The 17,200-nt window shown below is 41.5% G+C and overlaps 2 protein-coding genes across 13 annotated transcripts in view; one reads left to right on the top strand and one right to left on the bottom strand.

Annotated features, from left to right (window-relative positions):
• Positions 1 to 17,200, top strand: part of C2H11orf65 (chromosome 2 C11orf65 homolog) — a 68,260-nt gene that overhangs the window by 44,255 nt on the left and 6,805 nt on the right. For 2 of the 3 annotated variants that reach the window (XM_056561661.1, XM_056561660.1), the window contains exons 8-9: positions 2,994 to 3,049; positions 10,300 to 12,397. In XM_056561661.1, the coding sequence (XP_056417636.1) occupies positions 2,994 to 3,049; positions 10,300 to 10,445 (202 nt within the window). In that variant the 3' untranslated portion in view covers positions 10,446 to 12,397. Of the gene's footprint in view, positions 1 to 2,993; positions 3,050 to 10,299; positions 12,398 to 17,200 lie in introns of those variants that run through there. The other variant, XM_056561662.1, reaches the window with a different exon arrangement.
• Positions 12,701 to 17,200, bottom strand: part of ATM (ATM serine/threonine kinase) — a 203,042-nt gene continuing 198,542 nt past the window's right edge. For all 10 annotated transcript variants that reach the window (XM_056561645.1, XM_056561649.1, XM_056561647.1 and 7 more), the window contains one exon: positions 12,701 to 13,597. In XM_056561645.1, coding sequence (XP_056417620.1) covers positions 13,414 to 13,597 — 184 coding nt within the window. In that variant the 3' untranslated portion in view covers positions 12,701 to 13,413. The remainder of the gene's footprint in view (positions 13,598 to 17,200) is intronic.

Genomic DNA, 17,200 nt, shown 5'->3' with positions numbered 1-17,200 from the left:
CCATACTGAAAAGAGAAAAAGCTTTATCAGTATAGACCGGTGTTTCCCAACCAGGGGGCCTCCAGCTGTTGCAAAATTACAACTCCCAGCATGCCCGGACAGCCTTCGGCTGTCCGGGCATGCTGGGAGTTGTAGTTTTGCAACAGCTGGAGGCACCCTGGTTGGGAAACACTAGTATACAGAATAAGGTTCGTGCAGTGCTGGTGTTGTCCGGTATTTCCCAGACTGCGGCCCACCCCCCCCCAGGGATATAGATGCCACCCCGTATACCTCCCAGTTTGTGCCTTCCCCCCGATACGAGATGTTTGCACTTGGCTTTAGCAGCTGACAATGAGATGAAAGCTTAAGTCGCTGCGCCAGAAGGAGAGAAATAATGGCAGCCATGGGAGCCCGAGCTGTAGCAATAAACACAATCTACTTCTAGAAAAGCTTGTTAGCAGAGGAAAACCCCATAAGGACATCTGTGTTTACTCTGTGCCGGATCCTACATTACCGGGTTATGTGCCCGAAAGCTCATTCTTTTTTCCAAAGTGATATTACGGAGCTGTACTATATCTATATAATAGAGCAGAACCTTCACATCCTATCCACCGGATGACACCTCTTCATAATGAATGATACCCACTTCTAATGTTTTATGCCTGTTCTTCAAAACACATAGCTACAGATTAAAGGGGTACTCAAGAGGGGGGGAATAATTTAAAATCAACTGGTGCCAGAGAGTTATACACATTTGTAAATTACATCTGTATAAAAATCTTAATCCTTCCAGTACTTATCAGCTGCTATATGCACCAGAGAAAGTTGAGTTGTTCTATCCTGTCTGACCACAGTGCTCTCTGCTGACACCTCTGGCCGTCACGCCCCCTCCCATAGACTGGCATAGTGGGGGGGGTGACGTCACATGGGGGCGGAGTCGTGACGTCACGATACTCCGGCCCCTTGTCACCGCCCGGCTGTTTGTGAGCTGGCACCGCGGCGTGCAGCTCAAACAGGTGGGGGGCGAATACAAGATTGCGGGGGTCCCCAGCAGTGGGAACCCCGGGGTGAGACATCTTATCCCCTATCCTTTGGATATGGGATAAGATGTCTCAGGGCCAGAGTACCCCTTTAAACTTCCTCAATGTTCTGCCGGAATCCGCGCTGCAGACATTGTGGTCTATCGGGACGGCAGTGTCCGCATGGTCCTAGTGCTGACTGATTCACTCTAACCTGGCGGAACTCAGAATCTCCGGATTCTGTAGTGTGAACCTGGCCTAAGGGTATGTTCACACAACGGAATGTCCGTGCAGTATTCCGGCGGAATATTCCGTGTGGACATTTCGTTTTAGCAGAGTCCTGTTGATTACATTGGGATCCTGCTGCACTGTTCACACGGTGGAATTTCTGCAACAGATGATTCCAGTGTCCGCAGAAAGAATAAACATGTCTATTCTCTCTGTGGATTCCAATCAGAAATGCATTGCTGTCTATGAGACTGCACATTTCCGAGCGGTCCTGGTGCTCGCCAGATTATTCAAATGGTCAGAATGTCCATCCGTGTTTTCCGGGCAGACATTGTGCACATTTTGCCTTAGAGTTGCTGCACTTTTAAAGGGTTACTCCACTGGAAAACATTTTTTGTTTTTAAACAACTGAAAGTTAAACAGATTTGTAAATTACTTCTTTTGAAAAATCTTAATCCTTCCAGTACTCATCAGCTGCTGTATGATCCAAAGGAAGTTCTTTTCTTTTTGACTTTCCTTTCTGTCTGACCACAGTGCTCTCTGCTGACACCTCTGTCCATGTCAGGAACTGTCCAGAGCAGGATAGGTTTTCTATGGGGATTTGCTCTTACTCTGAACAGTTCCTAAAATGGACAGAGGTGTCAGCAGAGAGCACTGTGGACAGACAGAAAGGAAATTAAAAAAGAAAAGAACTTCCTGTAAGTACTAGAAGGATTAAGATTTTTTAATCGAAGTCATTTACAAATCTGTTTAACTTTCTGGCACCAGTTGATTAAGAAAAAAATGTTTTCCAGCGGAGTTCCACTTTAAAGGGGTACTCCGGTGAAAACCTTTTTTCTTTTAAATCAACTGGTGCCAGAAAGTTAAACATATTTGTAAATTACTTCTATTAAAATATCTTAATCTTTCCAGTACTTATTAGCTGCTGAATGCTACAGAGGAAATTCCATTCATTTTGGAACACTGATGACATCACGACCACAGTGCTCTCTGCTGACATCTCTGTCCATTTTAGCAACCGTGCATAGCAGATGTATGCTAAGGGCAGCATGGTGGCTCAGTGGTTAGCACTGCTGCCTTGCAGTGCTGGGGCCTTGGGTTCAAATCCCACTAAGGACAACAATAAATAAAGTGTTATTATTATTATTATTATAATGTCAGCAGAGAGAACTGTGCTCGTGATGTCATCAGAGAGCATTCCAAAAAGAAAAGAATTTCCTCTGTAGTATTCAGCAGCTAATAAGTACAGGAAGGATTAAGATTTTTTAATAGAAGTAATTTACAAATATGTTTAACTTTCTGGCACCAGTTGATTTAAAAGAAAAAAGGTTTTCACCGGAGTACCCCTTTAACCTCTCAGTAATGCTGAAATGTCTTTGATCTTGGCCGGGCTGTACTTCCCATATAATGGACTAGAACAGTTTTTCCCAACCAGGGTCCCTCCAGGTGTTGCAAAACTACAACTCCCAGCATGCCTGGACAGCCAAAGGCTGTCCAGGCATGCTGGGAGTTGTAGTTTTGCAACATCTGTAGGCACCCTGGTTGGGAAACACTGGACTAGAACAACAACTGATGCTTCTACCAAATAGAGCTATTTACTCCCACCTATAGCTAGAATTGAATGGAAGCAGCAGTGCGATCACTTGGCTTTTTTTCTTATGCCATTCTTCATCTCTATGGAGAGCGATCACACATTCTTGTTCTGCACGCTGACTGAGAATTATTATTTTTTAATCATAAATGTAATTTTGTCTATTTCCTTTGAAGGTATATTAGCGGCTGGAAGGCAATAGGAACAAGTAAATCATCCTGTGCATTCGCAGGTAAGAGTTTTATGTATGAATCCATTGATACCTTTAAGGTTAATACATGAAAACTGTTCATATGCAGCAAGATGTCTGGTCATCAGCGAGAGCGACCAATCACAGCTCAGCTTTTATATTATCAGAGCCCAATAAGAAATGAAAGCGGAGTTGTGATTGGTTGTTATGGGAAAATCACTCCCTTTTTGTCTCATAGAGATATAGATAGATAGATATATAGGAGATAGATATGGGATAGATATGGGATAGATAGATATGAGATAGATAGGAGATAGATAGATAGATACATATGGGATAGATAGATATTAGATAGATAGATATGAGATAGATAGATATGAGATAGATAGATATGAGATAGATAGATAGATAGATAGATATGGGATAGATATAAGATAGATAGATATGAGATAGATAGATACATATGGGATAGATAGATATGGGATAGATAGATATGAGATAGATAGATAGATATGGGATAGATATAAGATAGATAGATATGAGATAGATAGATACATATGGGATAGATAGATAGATATGGGATAGATAGATAGATAGATAGATAGAAGAAAAAATCTTGTCCACAGCACCAAAGTTCATGAAAAAATATGTGTTTTTATTCCATAAAAGGTGTCAATACAACAGCGACGTTTCAGTCAGCTCAACCTGACCTTTCTCAAGCAGTCAGGTTGAGCTGACTGAAACGTCGCTGTTGTATTGACACCTTTTATGGAATAAAAACACATATTTTTTCATGAACTTTGGTGCTGTGGACAAGATTTTTTCTTCTGTTTGAACGATGATCCCCTAACCAAGGATCCAGGAGCTGCGTGCACCCCCTCACGATAATTTTTTTTCTTCTATTTGGCTGTGCTGTTCTTCTTCTACTACTAGATAGATAGATAGATAGATAGATAGATAGATAGATAGATAGATAGATATGGGATAGATGGATATGAGACATATAAGATATATTCAGTCAAGGCCGTAAATGTTGGCACCCCTGAAATTTTTCAAGAAAATGAAGTATTTGTCACAGGAAAGGATTGCAGTAACACATGTTTTGCTATACACAGGTTTATTCCCTTTGTGTGTATTGGAACTAAACCAAAAAAGGGAGGGGAAAAAAAAGCTAATTGGACGTAATCTCACACCAAACTCCAAAAATGGTCTGGACAAAATTATTGGCACCCTTAACTTAATATTTGGTTGCACATCCTTTGGGGAAAAAACTGAAATCAGTGGCTTCCTATAACCATCAATAAGCTTCTTACACCTCTCAGCCGGAATGTTGGACCACTCTTCCTTTGTAAACTGCTCCAGGTCTCTCTTATTGGAAGGCGCCTTTTCCCAACAGCAATTTTAAGATCTCTCCACAGGTGTTCAATGGGATTTAGATCTGGACTCATTGCTGCCACTTCAGAACTCTCCAGCGCTTTGTTGCCATCCATTTCTGGGGGCTTTTTGACGGATGTTTGGGGTCATTGTCCTGCTGGAAGACCCAAGATCTCGGACACAAACACAGCTTTCTGACACTGGGCTGCACAGTGCGACCCAAAATCCGTTGGTAATCCTCAGATTTCATGATTCCTTGTACACATTCAAGGCACTCGGTGCCAGAGGCAGCAAAACAACCCCAAAACATCATTGACCTCCACCATATTTCCCTGTAGGTACTGTGTTCTTTTCTTTGTAGGCCTCATTCTGTTTTCAGTAAACAGTAGAATGATGGGCTTTATCAAAAAGCTCTATCTTGGTCTCATCTGTCCACAAGATGTTTTCCCAGATAGATTTTGGCTTACTCAAGTTCATTATGGCAAAATGTAGACTTGATTTTTTATGTCTCTGTGTCAGCAGTGGGGTTCTCCTGGGTCTCCTGCCATAGAGTTACATTTCATTTAAATGTCAGCGGATAGTTTGCGCTGACACTGATGCTCCCTGAGCCTGCAGGACAGCTTGAGTATCTTTGGAACTTGTTTGGGGCTGCTTACCCACCATCCGGATTATCCTGCATTGACACCTTTCATCAACTTTTCTCTTCCGTCCACACCCAGGGAGATTAGCTACAGTGCCATGGGTTGCAAACTTCTTGATAATGTTGCGCACTGTGGACAAAGGCAAATCTAGATCTCTGGGGATGGACTTGTAACCTTGAGATTGTTAATATTTTTCCACAATTTTGGTTCTCAAGTCCTCAGACAGTTCTCTTCTCCTCTTTCTGTTGTCCATGCTTAGTGTGGCCCACACAGACACACAATGCAAAGACTAAGTGAACTTCTCTCCTTTTTATCTGCTTTCAGGTGTGATTTTTGTATTACACACACGTTACTTGCCCCAGGTGAGTATTTTTCCACAATTTTGAAAGGGTGCCAATAATTTTGTCCAGACCATTTTTGGAGTTTGGTGACATTATGTCCAATTTGCTTTTTTTCCTTCCTTTTTTGGTTTAGTTCCAATACTCACAAAGCAATTAACATGTGTATAGCAAAACATGTGTTACTGCAATCCTTTTCTGTGAGAAATACTTCATTTTCTAGAAAAATTTCAGGGGTGCCAACATTTATGGCCATGACTGTATATAGACTGTTCGGGCATGCTGGGAGTTGTAGTTTTGCAACATCTGGAGGCACCCTGGTGGGGGGAAACACTGTATTCACCTGATGTTTATATTAGGACAGTGACTGATAGGGGACATACATGAAGCTGAAGACACTGTAGATCATTGTGAAATGCATTTCCAGCAGCTTCCATTAAAATAACTTTCATTTTGGAGATTCTTCTCTGCTCGGAGATCTCGCCGTCTCCCCCGGGATGATGTTCTCTGATAAATCTGCAGTTTTCGTTGCCTGCAGGATATTTTGATACAGAGCGCTCAGTCTGCAGTGAAGCCGTTTTCCACAATGGATGAGATTTGTAACTGGAGTTTGATTAACTCGGCCTCTCTGGGGAATAGACTCCATTTTTATTCCATTTATAACTGTGCAGAAAGTATTGCTTATCTGTCCGACGTCTGAGCACACCGCATACGTCCAAGTTATGTAGCTAGGCAACTGGAAGTCCTGAGAAAGAGACCGAGTAACGCTCTGCTAGTGCGTCTCATACCCCTAAATACAGGAGAATACGGGAAAGCTGAAAATATACGGAACTTCAGTGCGCAAAAGTGTTCTTCACATGACTGTCCACTGTATCAGTGACAACTGCATGAAGGTCAGTCTTCCCATCAGCATCAGTTGTAGTAGACGCCCCAATATCTGCAGGAGACTTGTCAGATCACAATACACAACTATCAGTAATGTCAGTCTCGTCTTCTTGGACATAATTCATCTTCTTGGGAATCATTTTTCCCTTTTTTCTAGCTTTTCACTGTTGAGCCGTAGGACTTTTTGCCTTTACTTGCTTTCTCTTGTGTAGCAGTAAGTGTCAGTCTATTAGGGCCTTGTTCACATCACATTATGGTCCTATGCATTCTGGATATGTAGGGAAAAGTTACCAGCTCAAAAACCAAGCCTATTCCTTCATTTCCAACATTTGACACATCAGCTCAGGAGACTCGGATTGATGCAGCCTTCCTATACAAGCTGAGCCTCCTGAGCTGAATGTGTGATGTGTTGGCCCTAAAGGGAGGGGGAGCGAGCAGAGGCTGCAGAGCAGCAGGATTGACAGGGAGGAGAAAAAGACAGCAGTACGCAGCTTCCTATTGGATGAATGAGTACGGTGGGAAGTATAATACACTATAAAACATCTTTGGACATGGGACTTACCTGTAATTTTATCATCCCGAAATACCCTTTTTTTTTTTTTTTCTTTCAAACATATTTTATTCAATTTTGTAAGAAAATACAAAATACAGAAAAGCAAAATAGAATAAAAGAATCTACAACAAAGCAGTTTACACGTTATGTGCAATTTTTTACAGGTAGGTCAGTTCAGCGTATAGGAAGTATCACTGTCGATCCTCCTCTCTCTCGGGAGGCAACTAGCCCCTTGCGACATCTCTTAATGTGGTCAAATCTTTCCTGAGTCGTAAGCATTCAGAATGCACCATGACTTATGATAATAGTCTCATTTCTGACATTAGGTGGGTAAACGTAGGCCTCCTAGCGTGCCACTCAACAATTCTATACTGTACCATTCAGTGGAACCAAATGGAGTGACTCCGAAATACCCTTTTAAATGCGGCTTATGATTTGCGCACTGCTGAGGTCTGAACCCTCTCCTGTGCCTTAGACCTGCATGTGTAAGCAGGTGGCTAGAAATACACAATATGTAGCTTCCCACACTGAGGAAGTCATCATGGGGCATGTAGTTATGAGTTGAAGGGGTTAAACAGAAGAACAGATATGTGGGTTAGGGTAGGGTTTGGTGAGCATTAGTTAAAGGGGTACTCCACGACTCAGCATTTGGAACAAATTGTTCCGAATGCTGGAGCCGGCGCCGGGAGCTCGTGACATCATAGCCCTGCCCTCTCAATGCAAGTCTATGGAAGGGGGCGTGACATCCATCACGCCCCCTCCCATAGACTTGCATTGAGGGGTGGGGCTATGACGTCACGAGCTCCCGGCCGGCTCCAGCTTTCAGAACAGTTTGTTCCAAACGCTGAGCTGCGGAGTACCCCTTTAATGTGTCTGTATTCATACGGTGGTTAAATTGCCAAAGACAGGGGAATACAGTAAAGCAGGAATAAGAAATAAATAAGATGTAAATTAAAGTGTTGAGCACTATTTACTACATTAATTCCCTTCTCTCTGACATTTATAGAGGATACATTACGGTGTACATGATGTTTTAAATGTATTTTATAAGTCAGTATGGTTTGGTTAGATTAACCCTTCTGAGTGGTGACAAGGTTATTTTAGTGTTCTCACTGCTGTTATTGAGCCTTTTGAGAGTCCCCTCCATGGTGCACAGCTATCTCTTATTCTCTACATTTTTACAAGGGGTGGGACTGGGTGGTTTGCCAGCAGTACACAAACAAGACTTCCTTTCCCTTACTTCTCTTGCAAATCATAACAAATTACATACTCCTCTTTGCTATGACATGATATAGTGCTGGTGAAAGCTCATGGAACAGTCTGATACTGTGCTGGGGAATGATTTACACAGTACAAAACTATAGATGACATATGAAGGGCTATCTGATGCACTGGGTTTTCAAGACACTATGGGGGGGGGGGGGGGGGGGGGTATTTATCATTTTTACCTGTTGTCAGTTTCATTTTACCTGTTTTTTTTTTACTTTGTTTTTTTACAGACATGTACTTTAGTATGTGTGTTTTCCATGTCAGAATATTGTTGGCAGTGATTTTCGCCAAACAAGCACCTTCAGACTCATATGAGGGCTTATTTTTTGTGCCACCAATTGTACTTTGTAATGACAACAATCAATTCACCACAAAATTTACGGCGAACCTGGAAAAAAAATATTTGGGGCAAAATTGGGAAAAAAACGCATTTTTTTAACTTTTGGGAGCTTCTGATTCTACACAGTGCACTTTCCATAATGACACCATATATTTATTCTGTAGGTCCATATTAGAGATGAGCGAACTTACAGTGAATTCGATTCGTCACAAACTTCTCGGCTCGGCAGTTGATGACTTTTCCTCCATAAATTAGTTCAGCCTTCAGGTGCTCCGGTGGGCTGGAAAAAATGGATACAGTCCTAGGAAAGAGTCTCCTAGGACTGTATCCACCTTTTCCAGCCCACCGAAGCACCGGAAAGCTGAACTAATTTATGCAGGAAAAGTCAGCAACCGCTGAGCTGAGAAGTTCATGACGAATCGAATTTACTGTAAGTTCGCTCATCTCTAGTTCATATGGTTACAATGATACCCAATTTATATAGGTTTTCTTTATTTTACTACTTTAATAAAATTATAACTACCGTACATGCACCAAAATGAGTATGTTTAAAATTGTCCTCTTCTGACCCCTATAACTTTTTTATTTTTCAGTTCATGGGGTGGTATCAGGCCTAATTATTTGCACCAGGATCTGAAGTTTTTATTGGTACCATGATTGTTTTGATCGTACTTTTTGATCACTTTTTATAATTTTTTTAAGGTATTCCAAGTGAACAAAAATATGCAGTTTTGGACTTTGGAATTTTGTTACATGTACGCCATTGACTGTGCGGTTTAATTAACCTTATATTTTTATAGTCCGGACATTTACGCACGCAGCAATACCACATATGTTTATTTTTATTACCGTATGTTTATTTTTTATATGGAATTTGGGAAAAGGGGGTGATTTGAACTTTTAATAAGGGGTTAATGTGTGTTTTTAAACTTTTTTTCTTTTTACACTTGTTGTCCCCTTAGGGGACTTTTAGGAGGAATCATTTGATTCCTTATACATATCAATGGGGTTCCATAGAACCACATTGATCTGTGTGCTCTGCGCTTGATTGATAAAGCTTGTTCCTTCCAGGCTTTATCATTCACAGTGCAGCAGCCGACACAGGAGCAGAGGTGAACTCTCCGGCTAACTCATAAGTCGATCCCCCCCCCCCCCCCCCGCGATCCACCCCACTGGACCATCAGCGAGCAGTTAAAAGGTACCTTTAGACGCTGCTGTTAGCTTTGACACCGGCGATCTAAAGGGTTAATAGCAGGCCGCGGCGATCTCCACATGTACGGCTATTAACGCCGGCCCTCAGCTACAAGAATCAGCTGGGGGCCAGTCGGTATGGCATTGGCTGGAGGTGGGAGCCCACGCCATACCTCTTTACGGCACATGGACGAGTATACACGTCCATGGTCGTTAAGGGGTTAAGGAAGGGGTGAAGGGAAGATTACACTGCAATCACATGTAGACTGATATTTACACAAGGGACAGATGCTTTGAGCATTATGGGTGGTGAGATATGAGAAGGAAGCCTTGATTTACCTTTCAGGCACAGTGTGGACCATCTGGAGTAGGCAGACTGGCTTAGTTTGCAGGTACACAGGCCCAGGCTCTCTCCTGCACAAACTAGTAGCTAAGCTCCTGTGTTCCATCCTGGTCTAGCTGTTACTGGATACAGCACAAGCCTCACAACAGGCAGTGGACGGTTGGCAGAGAAGGACAACACCCTAGTGGCCAAGTCTTTAGAGTTGTCTGGGTTAAGGAGCCATTTTTGGTAAATTATATGATTTAGAAATGGAGGTAAGTTGTTTGGAAGGGCAGTGACCATTTAAAGATACAGGTATTACCAGAATATGATTGATATGTTTCTCATGGACATTTAATGACTGTCACTTAACTTGCAGGAACCACACTAGTCCGCTCTCCATATGATCTCTATGAATTCTCAAACTTCTCACTGACCTCCAGTACAGAAGAGACAGAACAACATCACAGATCTGAGTCTAAGACCCTGAATGTGACAGCGGAGAAATGTGGAAGTCCCTTGTAAACATCATTTCAGATATCCACAGGACATTATTTTAGTTATAATTACTTTTATTTCTGAACAAATCTACAGTGCTGAAATGTATCTAACCAAATCATTCCTTTTTATACATGGACATAACGTTTCCTACTTACATAATACAGAATTAAAGGCTTTGTCCGCCATTACCACCATTCTTCTCTTACTGTTCCAATTGTAAAGACTGATTTGTGTTTACAGCTCCCATACAGTCTCCATGGTAACAGACAACGAACAAGCTCTGTGTAGTCTGATCCTGCAGTTATACTCCCTTCCACCTGTGCACTATTTCCTCATAGGCAACGAAATGTATGGTGTCAGATTACAGTGGGATTGTTTATTGTCTGTAAGGCTGCGTTCACACGGCCGTCTAGACCCGTCCCGTTCTTCTCCCGTCAAAAATAAAAAATTGACTTAAAAAAAAAAAAGAAGAAAAACTGACAATAGCGGATGCAAACCGATGTTATGTGTTTGGATCCGTTATTGTTCAGTTAATAAAATTTGTTATTTTTTTTGTTCCGAGTATGGTCAGAAGTAAAAACAGATCAAAAAACGGATGACATTAAAGGCTCATCTATTTTTCCATAGACTTCAATGTTAACTTTACTGTATCCATTTTTTCTTACATTTTTGGACGGAAGAAAAAATACTGCATGTGCCGTTTTTTCTGCCATAAAAAGAAACAGAAATGAGTGCAGACGAGAGCAAACGGAACGGATTGACATGAATGGGATTTTTTGAAAACCGTTTTTAATCCGTTTACAGCCTGCAAGAACGGAACCAAAACGGGGATAAAATAAAAATGGTGACAGACGGCCGTGTGAACGCACCCTAACCATGGGTCTGTATTGGAGCTGTAGACATAAAATGGTAGGAGACTGGCAAAGCTGCTTCATTTTTTATTTTTTTTTTCATTGATGCATCGGAGCAGTAAAAAATGGACAAAGACATTTCACCTAAAATAAAAGGAACAAATTGCCTAAACCTTCTTTTAAGCTTTTTTGTAAAGTTCTTACATCTGTTTCCGTTTCTGAAATGTACCCCAAACCTAGAGATGGGGAAATACCAGGATGAACTTTTAAATAAAATTCTGCCCCCTGCAGTTAGAGATCGGTTCTACCTACTGCTCACATATTTCAGGTAGAGGTGCGTCTAGGCTGGGTGACAATCACTGCAAGACCTGTGACTAAAGTGATTCCTACACAGACATGAGGAGCAATTATTAACAGAAGAGGAAAACCCAAAGGACTTAGAGTTGGTTTATTTCAGGGAAAATGCTTTTTAGTTATAAAAAAATACATATATACAGGTAACACCCTACATTATAGATAAAGGGAGTCGGGAACATATGGTCTAAAAATTAAACCCTGGCAATTTATCAAAAACCCTGACACTTTGATAGATCCGGTGCATTCGCACTGTCCAAGAATTAGACAGTTTTAGTACATCTGGGTCATTGTCTTGCAGCCATTGTCTCTACAATAGTTAATATAATACAATTTCTAATGTCTACACAAGGTGGGTGATACATTTTATACTGGAGTGTAGATGGGAATACACGTTTCTCATATACAGTTTCTCGTATACACGTTTCACGTATTTCTGTACCCTCTCAAAGACAAGAAGGCAGTCGGCACCACTGCACAAACAATCCATATATCTGAGACACGGGCACAGGTGTATCAATAATAGCTACAGTAGGCGACGCTACACCCTCAGAAGGACAGGATATCTAGTATACAATCACACAAAAGGAAAAAGAAGCGGAGCGCTCACCGGTCCGAGTGCAGGCAAAACGGGACTTCTTAATCCGGAGATCGCATTGGTCTATGCAAGGAAGCGGCAGATGGATCTGGAGGGAGGTCAGAAGTCAGGCCACAGACCATATCACACTGAGCGGCCTGATGAAGCGCCTAGGGCAGTGTTTCTCAATTCCAGCCCTCAGGGCCCCCTAACAGGTCGTGTTTTCAGGATTTCCTTAGTCTTTCACAGGTGATATCATTGTGGTGATGACGGATTCACTGACCATAATTATGTCACCTGTGAAAGACTTAGGAAATCCTGAAAACACGACCTGTTAGGGGGCCCTGAGGACTGGAATTAAGAAACACTGGCCTAGGGGCATGATACGGTCTGTGGCCTGAACTCCCATGGATCCATCAGCCACCTCCCTGCATAGACCGATGCGGTCTCCGGATTAAGTAGTCTCGTTTTGCCTGCACTCGGACCGGTGAGTGCTCTGCTTCTTTTTCCTTTGTGTGATTGCACACGTATACTTCTGACCACTGGCAGTGTACATTGTATAACATCTAAGGAAGGGTCTTCAGTTTTTCCAGAAACAGAGAAACAGCAGCACTCGTGTCTACAGGTTGTGTGTGGTATTGCAGTTAGGTCACAAGCAATGAACTACAGTGAACCTGTCTGGGGGGGGGGGACGCAGTTTTTTTTTCTAATCTCAGACACATTCTAAGGGGTATTTCCCATCTGGATATCTACTGCATATCCACATTTCTAATTTGAGATTGAGGGATCCATTAACCCCTTCGGCCTGCTGGCATCCAGTGGAGGTGGTCAGGAAGCCAAAAACATGTGAACTATGTAAAACAACATGTTCTGCTAACTACCCCAGAGATTAACGGGAGTTGCGCAAACAGCATAACATCGTGTTTGTAAACAGCGTAGCTTACGATGCAATACTGTTTATGTAGCCCCTATTGAACTGGATGTTTTTAGCTTCCTGACAACCTCCAGTGGCAAAAAGCCGGCCGAAGGGATTTGGGACACCCTCAACCCAGAGATAGATGCTGATCCCATCTCTATCAGAGATTTATGAACTATCCTGTGGATATGCCATAGATGTCCAGATGGCAGTACCTCTTTAAACCTTAAAGCACGCTTATATTACATTCTTACAATGTCAGTGAATATCGCCCAGACATAACTGCTCTAAACATTACACCCAGGCTTTCCATCCAGGGAAGAGCCTGCTGAGATTTTTGGGATCCATAGCCTGCTGGATGAGAAGATTGACTTGTCCCTCTGCATTGAGCACAGTCCCCTCTTCTACTCCCTTCAGCTTCTCTTGGAGCCGCAGGAGAACACGTTCCGCCACTTTATTGAAGCTTTGAGTGTCGTTACTTGGGAAGAAAAAGAGAATAATGGTTATACAGATATATACATATTCAAATGAGCCTTTATTGAAGGCTACGGTATACAAGTCCTGTACAGCGTGCTGCAATGTCCTACTCTTATATCAATAACAGAACATGGGTAAGGCCAGAATCAACTGTTCCTATAAACAAGGGCTCCCTTCCCAAAGTATCATGACAGCTCACTTTTACTTAGATTAAAGCTATTTTACATATAAAAACACAGTATATTACATTTAACCACTTAAGGACCCAGCCCATTTTCACCTTAAGGACTCGGCCATTTTTTGTACATCTGACCACTGTCACTTTATATATTAACCCCTTAAGGACTCAGCGTTTTTCCATTTTCATTTTTTCCTCATCACCTTCTAAAACTCATAACGCTTTCAATTTTGCACCTAAAAGTCCATATGATGGCTTATGTTTTGCGCCACCAATTCTACTTTGCAGTGACATTAGTCATTTTACCAAAAAATCCACAGCGAAACAGAAAAAAAAATCATTGTGCGACAAAATTGAAGAAAAAAGTTCATTTTGTAACTTTTGGGGGCTTCCGTTTCTATGCAGTGCATTTTTTTTTTTAAATGACACCTTATCTTTATTCTGTAGATCCATACGGTTAAAATGATACCCTACTTATATAGGTTTGATTTTGTCGCACTTCTGAAAAAAATCATAACTACATGCAGGAAAATGTATACGTTTAAAATTGTCATCTTCTGACCCCTATAACTTTTTTATTTTTTCGCATACGGGACGGTATTAGGACTCATTTTTTGCGCCGTAATCTGAAGTTTTTATAGGTACCATTTTTGTGTTGATCGGACTTTTTGATCGCTTTTTACGAATTTTTTTATGACATAAAAAGCAACCAAAAATACGCTATTTTGGACTTTGGAATTTTTTTGCGCGTATGCCATTGACCGTGCGGTTTAATTAATGATATAATTTTATAGTTAGGATATTTTCGCACGCGGCGATACCACATATATTAATTTTTATTTTTATTTACACAGGTTTTTTTTTATGGGAAAAGGGGGGTGATTCAAACTTTTATTAGGGAAGGGGTTAAATGACCTTTGTTAACTTTTCTTTCCACTTTTTTTTTTGCAGTGCTATAGCTCCCATAGGGACCTATAACACTGCACACACTGATCTCCTATGCTGATCCCTGCATAGCCATAGCTTTGCACGGATCAGTCAGATAGGGGCTTGATTGCTCAAGCCTGTAGCTCAGGTTTGGAGCAATCAATCGACGATCGGACGCCGCGGAGAGAGGTATGGAGACCTCCGCCTGCATCCCAGCTGATCGGAACATCGCGATTTTATCGCAATGTCCCGATCAGCCTGACTGAGCTGCCGGGAAGTGTTTACTTTCGTTTTCAGACGCAGCGGTCAACTTTGATCGCCGCGTCTGAAGGGTTAAAAGCGCGAGGCACAACGTTCGGTTCGCTGTTAGCCCAGGGTCCCGGCTATCGTTGGCAGCCGGGACCGACCCAGTGTGATGCGGGGTCACCCCGGCGTGATGCAGGGTGACCCCGTTTTTCACACCGGGACCGGGCTCAGGGCGTACAGGTATGCCCTAAGTCCTTAAGAGGTTAATAACTCTGGGATGTTTTTACCTTTCATTCTGATTCCGAGACTTTTTTTCGTGACATATTCCACTTTATGTTAGTGGTAAATTTTTCTTGATACTTGCATAATTTCTTGGTGAAAAATTCTAAAATTTTATGAAAAACTTGAAAATGTTGCATTTTTTTTTTTACTTTGAAGCTCTCTGCTTATAAGGAAAATGAATATTCCAAATAAATTATATATTGATTCACAAATACAAAATGTCTACTTTATGTTGGCATCATAAAGTTGACATGTTTTCACTTTTTGAAGACATCAGAGGGCTTCAAAGTATAGCAGCAATTTTCCAATTTTTCACAACATTTTCAAAATCTGAATTTTTCAGGGACCAGTTCAGTTTTGAAGTTAATTTGAGGGGCCTTCATATTAGAAATACCCCATAAATACTGCACCCCTCAAAGTATGCAAATTATAAAAACTGCACCCCTCAAAGTATGCAAAATGACATTCAGAAAGTTTGTTAACCCTTTAGGTGTTTCACAAAAATAGCAGCAAAGTGAAGGAGAAAATTCTAAATCTCCATTTTTTACACTCGCATGTTCTTGTAGACCCAGTTCTTATGTTTTGCGCCACCAATTCTACTTTGCAGTGACATTAGTCATTTTACCAAAAAATCCACAGCGAAACAGAAAAAAAAATCATTGTGCGACAAAATTGAAGAAAAAAGTTCATTTTGTAACTTTTGGGGGCTTCCGTTTCTATGCAGTGCATTTTTTTTTTTAAATGACACCTTATCTTTATTCTGTAGATCCATACGGTTAAAATGATACCCTACTTATATAGGTTTGATTTTGTCGCACTTCTGAAAAAAATCATAACTACATGCAGGAAAATGTATACGTTTAAAATTGTCATCTTCTGACCCCTATAACTTTTTTATTTTTTCGCATACGGGACGGTATTAGGACTCATTTTTTGCGCCGTAATCTGAAGTTTTTATAGGTACCATTTTTGTGTTGATCGGACTTTTTGATCGCTTTTTACGAATTTTTTTATGACATAAAAAGCAACCAAAAATACGCTATTTTGGACTTTGGAATTTTTTTGCGCGTATGCCATTGACCGTGCGGTTTAATTAATGATATAATTTTATAGTTAGGATATTTTCGCACGCGGCGATACCACATATATTAATTTTTATTTTTATTTACACAGGTTTTTTTTTATGGGAAAAGGGGGGTGATTCAAACTTTTATTAGGGAAGGGGTTAAATGACCTTTGTTAACTTTTCTTTCCACTTTTTTTTTTGCAGTGCTATAGCTCCCATAGGGACCTATAACACTGCACACACTGATCTCCTATGCTGATCCCTGCATAGCCATAGCTTTGCACGGATCAGTCAGATAGGGGCTTGATTGCTCAAGCCTGTAGCTCAGGTTTGGAGCAATCAATCGACGATCGGACGCCGCGGAGAGAGGTATGGAGACCTCCGCCTGCATCCCAGCTGATCGGAACATCGCGATTTTATCGCAATGTCCCGATCAGCCTGACTGAGCTGCCGGGAAGTGTTTACTTTCGTTTTCAGACGCAGCGGTCAACTTTGATCGCCGCGTCTGAAGGGTTAAAAGCGCGAGGCACAACGTTCGGTTCGCTGTTAGCCCAGGGTCCCGGCTATCGTTGGCAGCCGGGACCGACCCAGTGTGATGCGGGGTCACCCCGGCGTGATGCAGGGTGACCCCGTTTTTCACACCGGGACCGGGCTCAGGGCGTACAGGTATGCCCTAAGTCCTTAAGAGGTTAATAACTCTGGGATGTTTTTACCTTTCATTCTGATTCCGAGACTTTTTTTCGTGACATATTCCACTTTATGTTAGTGGTAAATTTTTCTTGATACTTGCATAATTTCTTGGTGAAAAATTCTAAAATTTTATGAAAAACTTGAAAATGTTGCATTTTTTTTTTTACTTTGAAGCTCTCTGCTTATAAGGAAAATGAATATTCCAAATAAATTAT

The sequence above is a fragment of the Hyla sarda genome, chromosome 2, assembly GCF_029499605.1.
Source record: "Hyla sarda isolate aHylSar1 chromosome 2, aHylSar1.hap1, whole genome shotgun sequence".
Lineage (NCBI taxonomy): Eukaryota > Metazoa > Chordata > Amphibia > Anura > Hylidae > Hyla > Hyla sarda.
The sequence above is the reverse complement of the archived record's forward strand: the minus strand, read 5'-3'. Positions and strand labels throughout refer to the sequence as shown.